The sequence below is a fragment of the Limulus polyphemus genome, unplaced genomic scaffold, assembly GCF_000517525.1.
Source record: "Limulus polyphemus unplaced genomic scaffold, Limulus_polyphemus-2.1.2 Scaffold836, whole genome shotgun sequence".
In the NCBI taxonomy this organism is placed as follows: Eukaryota; Metazoa; Arthropoda; class Merostomata; order Xiphosura; family Limulidae; genus Limulus; species Limulus polyphemus.
Genome location: NW_013666446.1, coordinates 374,343 through 385,805, shown reverse-complemented (window position 1 = coordinate 385,805; position 11,463 = coordinate 374,343). Strand labels below are relative to the sequence as shown.

Genomic DNA, 11,463 nt, shown 5'->3' with positions numbered 1-11,463 from the left:
TCCTCACTGCATCAGTCTTTCTGCAGGCTCGTTTAAAAAAACTGTGTAGGATTTCATTTAGTGAAAGAATCTATTGCTGTCTGTAATTCTTAATATGATTTAAACTTTCTCTCTGTAAAGAAATTACCTTTTCTCTCCATTTTCATGTTTGAAGACTTTTTTTTTATTGTATAAAATGTATGTAATTGTAGTAGAGTTCTTTAAAAAAGTAACTTACTAATGATTGCAGTTAGGCTGACCCTTCAGCTCAGTTGGAAGAGAACTCTCTTGTGTGAAAATTTATAGATGGCATTTGAACGTCAGCATTTTGTTTCTTGCATTGTTGCTCGTGCATATTGTACTAAATCTTAGATTTAACTCTCACAGATTCATACTGAAAACATTGTTTGATTTTAATATTACTTAAGTACCACAATGTTTTTTTTTTCCTATTACAGTTTGTGGACAGTGATGTGGATGAAGAACTCCTGTTCAATATTCCGTAAGTACTTCTGAATTTTTTTTAAGCAAAGTTACATGGAATCAAACCCCTGATTTTTAGTGTTGTAAGCCTATAGACTTACAACTCTCTGTTTTTTTTTTTGTTTCTGTTTTGGAATTACTTGCAAAGTGTTTCAAGATAAATTTAGCATTTCATCCAACCAATAATCTTCACACAAGCTAAAATTTGTAGGACATTTTACTTATCAAAAAACCTTTTACTATGTATAATTGGACTGCTCAGTTTTGATATCATCAGATAATATGGAGATGAATAAATAACCTCAGTTGTTATTAAAATTATTTGAAACAATTATTAGTATTATATTATAGGAAGTTTGTAATGATTTACTTTGCTTTAGTTTTACAGGAAGTGTCAAATTAAAAGGAATTATATTAATTGGTGGAGAAGACCAGAGTTATCCGTCGAAAATGAGACTGTAAGTCTTTAGCATTGTTTTGCTTATAGTATCACTTATTCTTTTTTATGTTGCAAAAAAGTAATACTACTTTTAAATTCTAAATATGTAAATAGATTAGTTTTTAACTGGGCAATTATTTTAAATAAAGACTGTTTGTGCTTGGAAGCCATATATGTTGTTTATAAGACAACTTTGCATAAACTAATTGTATGTCAACTTGTAGATTTACTTAGATATGTTTCTTTTAGGTTTAAAAATCGCCCTCATCTATCATTTGATAATGTTGCAAGTGAAGCAGATCAGGAGTTTGAATTGCACCCAGATCCATCGGGGACCATTGAATATTCTACAAAGTATGATAATCGGCTTACTAAATCCAGTTTATGTATTGACTGCACAGATTAACAAGCTTCTGTTGAATGTCAAGTTTTACCAAATAAAAACTATTGTAGTATTTATTTAAAGCTATTGACAACACAAACTCTTCCAGAAAATCTAAAAAATGCTATACATCTCAAATTATTTTTTTAAAACAATTTGTTGTATCTATACACCTATTGTATGTCTCTCTCTCTAATAAATAAATAAAAAAAATTATTTACTAGTGCTGTCACTTTTATGTTTAATTATTTTGTTTCAAAAGGGATATTAGTTTGCATATTATATACATTATTCTAATAATTGTAAACATTTTTTGAATAATAATTGCAACAGTAATTGAAGTGTATTTTATTTTTCTGTAATTTTTGTCAGGGTTTTGTATTTGTTGAGTGTAATATTAACTGACATTTTAGACTTCAGTTACTGGACTGATTCTTATATTCTAACAAGTTCATTAGTTTATACTGGATGTTCTAAAGAAAATATAACTATGTTTTTGTTTTCTTTTTTAGGATTGTCAAATTTTCTGGTGTACAACACCTTTCTTTACATTTTCCAACCAACTTTGGTGCTGAAAATACAAGAATTTATTATATTGGTCTACGAGGTGAATACTCTGAGGTTAGGATTCACGTTATATATGTAAATTTCACCCTTTTTTTTTTTTATATATATAGATGTAGTGCACTTTCATCAAAATTGTAAATTAAACTTAGACCTTTATTATAAATTTTTTTAAAGTGAAGTGTGCGTATATATATAAATAAACATATTTATATAATTGGTTCCAAATTATAAACGTTTTGGATTCAAATATCAGCAAGACTTCCATAACTATATCCCATTCTGTTATTTAATAAAGCTGTTTGTTGTAGTGCTTCATTTTTTTATATTATATTAATAGCTTAAGCTTACACTTACCTGTTTTTATTTCTTTATTCTGTTATATACCTCATTAGTCAGTTTTCTTGGATTTTATTGACTGTTGTCCCCAATATTGCTACCTTATCAATTGATGTAGTTCATAGCTTAATCTAATGATGCTGTATGCACTTTGTTTTTGTACTTTATTCCCCCTTTTTTTTTCTTATGTCTTGTTGTTTTAGCTAATAGGTGTTTGTATAGTTTATATCATTTTTGTTCATATTTTAGTATTTGGAAATTTGTGTCTTTTTATTTAAGGCTTTTATGATATAATGAATTTTGCACTGTTCGTTATGCTAAATTTGTTTTGTACAATTGCCTTTTATGTTTCTTTTTCTTTCTTTATAATGTATGATTATGCATTAGTTTAGGTTCTCTCTATTCTGGATGTGTAATTACTGAGGTACATCCCTTTATGCTAATCTAGTGATTCTCTCCTTTTTTCTGTTTTGAAGACTATATATTATACTGCTTTATTCTTTGTTATGTTCGTTTTCTAACATTGTATTTTAATATTAATTTGATATTTACTGTAAAACTTTAGTGCAATCAAAATATAGAAATGTAAGTCAAAGAGGTGTTTTTTATTGGAAGTAATAATTTTATAACATTATTATAAGTACAGGGAAATGCAAAGACAATAATATTGAAAACAGATTTTCTATTCAATGTTTATTTATCTCAATAACAGTATATGAGTAAATGAGTAGTGTCACTACTTGTGTTCAGGAGTCTATAGTAAGTTGCAAGGCAATTGTAAGTAGTGTGATAATGTATTCCTATAGAAGCTGCTTGTCTTCTCTGATTGGCAAAGTAAAGTACTAACAAAAATAGAATTGCAACTGCCTAAAGATATCAACTATACTAACCAGTGGTGTAAAAGAAAGTATTTTCTCTTATTTCTTTAGTATTTCTCAGTAGTTTTTATCTCACCTTTTTGACTACGTAAGTAGCTTGAATACAGACATATATGAATAGTGTGTGTTATATATCAAAGTGCAAAAAGAAAAATATTTATAGTGATATAACTTGTTCATTTAGAAAGTTCTTTATAGTATACAATTTTTAAAATCTCTGATATACGAAATGTTTTTTTTTGAGGGGACATAACCCTTTTTATACAGTACAAAGAAAATATCTTTCAAGAAATAAAATTATTGAAAGAAACTTAACTTTTTTAATAGTTTATAATTGTGTATAAACTCATCTTTTCCTTTCTGTGTATAAACTGTATTGCTAAGTAAGAATAGTAGTTAAAACATTACAGTTTGTGAAGCCATATAAACATGTCTTTCATTAGGTTATTTACTAAATTATAAGTTTTCTGTTACAAAAACTTGTGTAACTCTAAAGGTTTTATTTTATTAAGCTCAGTTTACTGGATTTTGCTGGTTTTGAAAATATTTTTGTAAATTGAATTACATATAGTTATTAATTAATCAAAGTTACATTTTATAGTAAACTTTGAAACTATTTTAATCTTCTGTTTTTGTTTTTCTTTATTTTGTGAATAAAATTAAAAATTAACCTTTTGTAGCTGGAAATCAAGCATAAATGTCCAATATATTTAGACTTAATATTAACGATTGCAGTTTTTGACAGATTTAGAATGGAATCCAGTACTACTCCCTTGGATAGCGAGTTGTTATTAAATGATTGTGATCTAGCTGAGTTTTTTTGTAGATGTTCTAACTCTAAATTTGTGTGTGTATGTTTATTCTGTTGTTATTTTGAATAATTAACATTGCTTTTAGGTCTTTGTGTCTGTAATTCTACTTTCTTATACTTTAACTATCTTGTAAGTTTCTTTCCAGGATATTTTTCGTTAACCTAAAAACTTGTGTGCCCAAAGTTTTTTTGTTTTTTTTATGACTGATGGTTTTGTTCGCTCTATTTCGTCTGAATTCTGTCTTTTCTTATGCTTGTTATATTCAAAGTGGAATGAAGTAAGTTGTGATTCTTCCTCATCAGTTTCAGCTTTCAACTACCAGAAGCTCTAGAAAAGGTCTTACATCTGCACCTTTTCATCATTCTTCTTTGGTACAAGATCACTTGCATATTTCATATTTTTAGGATTAGGGTCTTTTTTCCTTTAATTCTATATATGTGTTGTTTCTTTTTTTTCTATAGGACTTCCTTTGATTCTAGGGGTTATTTGGCTGCTTTAACAATTCTTCTCTGTTTTTGGTCTGCCTTTGGATTTTGCTAATTTCAGGATTTATTGTCACTTTTTTTGGTATTAAACATCCACTTTTTTCTCACATTTTTGTTGATTATGTTTCTTGCTAGTTTTTCAAGTTATTTGTTATTTTCTCTTGGCTTCTGCTGCTTCTAAGTTGTTACTTGGAATTGTTGTTGTTGTTCATTACTGTATGGTTTCTACTTGTCCATGATGGTTTTAAATGTTTCCTCAATATGCCAATTTTTATATAAGTCTTAGACAGCTGAAAATACTTGTGTATTTCTTTGTTCTCTCTCTGTGGCCCTTGGATATTATTGGTCTGTACAGTTTCATTGTTACCTAGTCTGACAGTCTGAACTAAGTAATTTCTTGTGAACGTCATTCTTGCTTGCTTATCCATTTGTGTGCAGAAAATATGTACAAAATGTATAAACAGTTTTTTAGTAGTTAATGAGGAATTGAAATTTTTATATCTTTCTAAGCTATGGGATTTATAGACATCTCTTCATTATGGGTTTTGTTCTAGCACAAAGCTGCACAATGGGCTGTCTGTGCTACGTTCTCTTTGAGAGTCAAACCTTGAATTTGAGTAGTATAAGCCTTCAAGCTTAAGTTCATGATTGTCTAATTACTTTTGACATATTTTTCAGGGAATTGTTTTTCATACACTTTACTGTTGCTGGTTTGTTTTTGTTTGTCCTCTGGCATGATTAGAGAAGTTGCTATTTACATTGTTATACTACTAGTTGTGAAATTTTTGGTAAGGCATATGTTGTCTCTGTACGCTATCTTTCCTACAGTAGTTGATTTTTATTTCTTGAAAATGGATCTTTTCCAATTAATTAGCCCTGTTACAAAGATTGCATAGATCCTTCAAAAGTCATGAAAAATTAGTTCTAAATTTTTGCATTTCACTGCTAGAAATCTTATGTTTTTAAGTCTTGGTCTTAGAAGATTCCTAAGAGTACAGTTTCAATAACAATAATAATAAAAGTTCCCTCCTGAAATAATTGCTTAATTAAAAAGAAAAATTAACATGCAATAAAAGTTTGTTTACTGAATTCAGCTTTGTTTGTTGGCCACTGCGAATCTCGTGACTCAAGACTGTTGCAATATTTTTTGACAGACACATTTGAGGAATGAAAATGCTAATTTTAACTTGCATAGCAACATTTGAGACCCATATAAATTTTAGAATGGGTCCAGAAACAAAATCCTGGAATTGTCTTTTGTAAAGTTTATAGAAATCCTGTACAGTTTGGTTCATTTCTGCTAAAAACTTGTGAAACCTGAGATCATAATGGTCTGATTAATTTGTATATATATTGTAATATATATCAGTTTTAGTGATTCAGTGCAAACAAAACATTAGCTTAAACTCTCCTATTGCTCAAGTTTTACAGATTAAGATTGTACTACACAGAGATCAACAGTGTTCATTTGATTTAGGAAAATGCAGTATCTTTGTGTCAGGGTTTTGTATATGGGCTGGGATTTACATAGGTGTCTGTGACTTGTTTGCAATTAAATTCAAACAATAAATATACAGCACACAATCTACTTGTTTCAAAATAATATATTCAAAACAAGTTAAATTTATGTACAAAAATTCTTTACATTATGGAATATCACAGTTGTATCTAAAATTCTAAATAATTATATTTTTTTTTCTTCTGTTATCACAATATAAGTAGTGATAAGTTCACTTGCATTACCTTGTGGGCTACCGCAGTTGTATACAGAGCTTTAAATAATTCTCAAAAGTCCACACAGGTTACTTCAGTTATTTTAGAACCCAACTGACGAGACAAATTATTTTTGTCAGTTTCATACAGCACAATCTGTGATAAATTCACTTACATTACCCCATGGGTTAACACAGTTGTATCCAGAACTTTTAATTAATTGTCTTCTTTTCATCAAAGTCCACACAAACAGGTTAAGTTGCTTTAAAATGCCCTTTAACAAGACAAGTTCTCCTTATATCTGTTAAACTTGCTTCAAAATATTGCCATTATGGCTAAACTAACAATCTTGCAGTCTTACTTCACTTTCAAGTACTTAATATTTTCCTCTTAACTTAACTCTGTATCTGAACATATTTATAACACATGGCAGAAAAATCTAGAAATATCTAACTCTCTAGTAACAATAATATCACCCTTAACAAGACAAACTTAGAAGCTTCAAGTAAGATGACATCGTTAATATTACTTACAAAGCCTAGTACAACAATTAAACTGCAACACAATGTAAGACTCGTACTGAGTTATGTAATGAAACTTGTCAGAACTATAGTTTTTAAAATAATTAACTTGAACACTCTTCTTATGTAAACTAAAGAATCATTAAATATCAGATCACTAAATGATTTAAATGATAACTCTTACACTAAACAGTCTTGTATATCTAACACTTTGTCTTTTAAAGATCATGAAATTAAAGTAGTCTAGAACAGGTCTTATTAGACCAGTTCTTGTTTAACATAATATTTATAATGCACCAAGAATGATTTTATTGCTCTTCTCATGACAGGATCTTCCTGTTGACAGCAGCTTTCCACAACCTTCATCTTTCTTCACTTTGTGTATTGTCAATGTTTCCTTGGTTAGATATAACCACAAATAGGCATTTGTAAAATAGTTGTATTGCTTTTCCCATCAATAGTGCATTTCCTAGGCCTAGTTTTGTTTTTATCTGAGACTCAAAATAGTAGACATATCCCACAATACAGCATGTCGCAATATGTGTAGATCTTGTAAAATCACATGAGAACAAGCCATATATAACAATGTACTTCTTTCCACAGTCACTGGTTTCATGTCTACTAATCCCTGGGTAGTATACCTAACAGGAGCTCTCTAAGATTTAAGATTTCTTTCTGTGCTCAAGACAAATACTGTTTCACTTTCTTAACTCTTGTCATTTTCTTATTGAAAATTTTTCTTTAAATCTACATTTTAGAAATGAATATAAAAGTTAAGATGCTTAGTTGTTAATATAAAAAAAAATTATAATAATAATGCTTTCCCTCATGTCCAGTTGTTTCTGAAAACAGTGACTTCAGTAACTGTCATGATGTGTATTATGCACTTCTAATGGAAGGGTTTTTCATGATTTTTGAGTTTGAGAATGAGTTTGTTTCTCTACAATATAGCTGAAGTACAAAATATTAAATTTGAAGATTGTTTGTTTAGAGCCAAGTACATATGTTAGTTTCATTATAGTTTTAAAGCTGTATATTTTTGGTTTCATTGAAAGACTTGTTGTATCATAAACCAAAGGCACAATGTATTCTGTAACACTGATAATCCTGAAGTGTTGACTAATAGTTTTAACTTCTTTATTAACCAGATTTCAATATTCAAATATACAGTGAAATCTCATTTATCCAAACACACTTGTAATGAACTAATTATCAATACATCTGGATAGTCAAATGGGTCATTTTGAATACAGCGGACACTATCGAAATCATGCATTATCAATCGATAAATGTATGGGTTCAAACTAATAAAGAATGATATGTAACTGGTAAACTAAAAGCAACTGTATGTACAATAAACTTATCGGTTGATTGTTCTGTACATCATCAACAATTGCACATGTTGCATAATCAATGTGCCATTTCATTACCTTCACACAAAACATCATGTTGTTCAAACCAATTATGTACTTACTTACAGAATACAAAATATCAGGCAGGCGGGGTAGCACTGCCTATGTAGGGATGGCTGGTATTGTTGGTCGAAATGGTATTTTATATATATATCTCTTCAATAGGTCATCAGAACTTGTACTGTACAGTGTTTCCTTTTATAACAATATCAATGTAATGACTGAGTCATAAGTTCTGGGAATATCTGTAAATATCATAGCAAAAAGTTTGAATTTCTTGTTCTTCTTCCTTCTTTTTTTATTACATGATAACTCGAAAATCATAACAATGATGACAACCAATTTCACTGAGATGACATAGTTTCAAATGGAGTATCTGCTTTTATAAGTATTATTAATAACTAGTAGTACTTAAACAAAAAAAAATCATACTTCTAGTGTAAACGACATTATCATTATTCCATGAAGTTAGCTTTCTTACAGAAATCTGGTGTTCTTGTAAAAAAGAAAAAAATTAAGTACAGGGTGAAACAGGAATTACGAACCAATAATCTATAAACAATAAATATTACATTTGGAACCTCATTGTATTTAAAACCTCGTTATAAGTACAATCTTTCTATGCCTATTGAAACACTGCATTAAAACAACTACATAATAGGATATATATATATATATATATATATATGTAACCAATCTCAAATGAGTTTAATTTATCCTATTTTTTCTGTTAACATTTTACTACACTGTGCCTGTGCTATTGTGTGGGAGTGATGCAAATGCCATCCCTACTATCTTGTTTGCATTGTTTTTTGAAGGATTGACATTAGCCATCTCTACATTTACTTTCTTTGTTGAAAGGATATTTTCTTTACTTATACATAGTATTGGTCAATTATGCAACAAATCACTTTCCAAAGAAGTATGTAATCAGAGTCTGCTTTTGAATTGAAATATGACTTGACGTGAACGTAACATAAGCCACTCGGTTGACCTCTAAATATTTATTTTAGTTTATATGTGCATCCCTACTGTGAAAGTTGTTCTCAGAAATGTTGTCACAAACTAGCACCTCGTGGGTTATAGTTGTACTCAAAAGTTGTTGCAAACTGGTAACAACTGGTTAGTTCAGGTGTTTTGTGGTCACTAATTATCACCTCATTTCCTGTTCTGATTGACCAAATTCATTTATTCATAAAAAATGTGTTTCTTGTAAGAAATAGCTGCTCGGATTAGGAAGTTCTGAATAAGAATATACGGATCATTTATTAAATTTCCTTGTGAATATTTGTCTACATGATAAATTATCCCGATTGTCAATGTCCAGACTAATGAGGCTTCACTGTACTGTGTAGTATTCCTATAGAGAGAAGTGCTAAATTAAAGATACTAATTTATATGTCAAATCTGTTAATATTTAAGCAATTCTCTTGTCTTTTGTAATTCCTCTGGTTTTAAAAAAATATCATTTGGTTAACATCTAAGCTTTGGAGTGCAGACTGATTATGACTGTTTGTTTTTACCTACCAGGTAACAGGTTAAAAAGTATACTTTTTATTACAGTAGCCTGTTAACACTATTTGTGCATTCTTTTTTTAGCTACCTCGACAGGAGCTGACACTGTTCTGTTATGAATCGTCCCCCAACCCAGCTGACCACAAGATCGACTCTGTTCATTCTGTTATGCACCAAATTCACTGATCTTTTAGGTTTTTTTTTTCAGGTATTTATCTTTTAGTTGTGTTGATACAGTGATTCTCAAATTGCATTCTGCCTTAGATTAATAATACAGTTTGTTTTTTGTGTGCTCAATAAATATATGTTATGCTTAAGTACACAAGCTTCTCATTGTTAATTCACTAACAAAAGTATGCACTAACAGTAATTGCAATTCACACAACATTTAGCCTTGATAATGGATGCAGACCGCATTCGAAACGTGTCGGCCAATTCACCACTATCTACAACTTTTGCTCGTTGTTCTAACAACGTTAAAACTGCTTATCGACTTCTTGAGAAGATTTCCAAGAAGAAAGTAAACCTACAGACATTGGTGTTATTCAACAAAATCTGCCTAAACGAAAAATCTGTCACCAAAGTACACCAACAAAGTATTTGAATAAACTGTTATTCTCAACCTCTTGGTAAAGATGTCATAAGCTGGAACATTTCAGATGTTCATTTTACAGAATGTAAAGACTGTAGAATCCAAATTCATTAATCCTAATTACTACATAGATAAAATTTATATTCATACTGAGGATTAATTATACCTTATGGTATTCCATGCATCATGCTGTTCTTGGAAAGACTTCTTCCCTCTCCAACAACTATTTTACTGCCCACCATTGTAACTATCTTGTATGAAGGAGAACAAGATAAATCGTAGACTACACATCTTGACAAGTTTTCCATAGCCTTCCCTACTGTATGCTGTACACTTTGACAAGTTTTCCATAGCCTTCCCTACTGTATGCTGTACACTTTGACAGGTTTTCCATAACCTTCCCTACTGTATGCTGTACACTTTGACATGTTTCCATAGCCTTCCCTACTGTATGCTGTACACTTTGACAAGTTTCCATAGCCTTCCCTACTGTATGCTGTACACTTTGACAAGTTTCCATAGCCTTCCCTACTGTATGCTGTACACTTTGACAAGTTTCCATAGCCTTCCCTACTGTATGCTGTACACCTTGACAAATGTTCCCACAAGTCTTCCTACTGTATTGCACACATTTTACAAGTTTTCAGAACGTTATATTATAGCGTGCAGAGGGGGGGGGGGCGAAAGGTGCCGGGCCCTGGGCATCCAACGCAAAGAGACGAAAGGTAGAACCCTTTCCGCCCTTCCCCAAGGTCTTAGGTACAAGGCTCCGGGCATCATAGAACCTCTGCACCCACTGAGACAATGGTTTAACTTTTTCCAATATTATTTCATTCATTATTTTTCTACGCCTCTTTTAGCAGTAACTGATACTTTAGAACAACTTTGTAAACGTATTTTATACTAAGGAACTTCGTTTTCACGAAATACGTGCTATAAGAAAAACTCCAAAATTACATATGGTTAGATGAAGAATAGTGCTATCTAGTATTATTTGAATTTTGACATAAAACTCATATTAAAGTAAAATAAGAAAATAGAGAATAATCATTTAATATTAGCTTTTAATTCAAAGGAAATACAAGTACCTTTTTTATTGTATTTGACGCTGACGTATTGAAACCTTTGTTACTATGGTTATAAGAGGGTGTTTTGTCTAATTCTTAATAGTCCTTAAATTTTGATGAAAGAACTTGGATATTGCAAAACTAGGCAAAACTTAGAAATGCCCTCTATAAAAACAATAAATCGGATAGTTGTATTGAAGAACATTTTTTAAAAGAAATAGTGAAAAAAATTAACATTCACAAATATGCATATCTCTATTTTCAAAATAATTGACTTTCATT

General features: G+C 30.3%; 1 protein-coding gene across 1 annotated transcript in view; it reads left to right on the top strand.

Moving 5' to 3' along the window:
* LOC106460788 (PITH domain-containing protein GA19395-like) overlaps window positions 1-9,842 on the top strand; it is an 11,579-nt gene extending 1,737 nt beyond the window's left edge. The window contains exons 2-6 of the mRNA XM_013920529.2: window positions 438-481; window positions 843-920; window positions 1,151-1,255; window positions 1,796-1,904; window positions 9,607-9,842. Of these exons, the coding sequence (XP_013775983.1) occupies window positions 438-481; window positions 843-920; window positions 1,151-1,255; window positions 1,796-1,904; window positions 9,607-9,708 (438 nt within the window). The 3' untranslated portion in view covers window positions 9,709-9,842. The remainder of the gene's footprint in view (window positions 1-437; window positions 482-842; window positions 921-1,150; window positions 1,256-1,795; window positions 1,905-9,606) is intronic.
* Window positions 9,843-11,463: the final 1,621 nt, after the last annotated feature.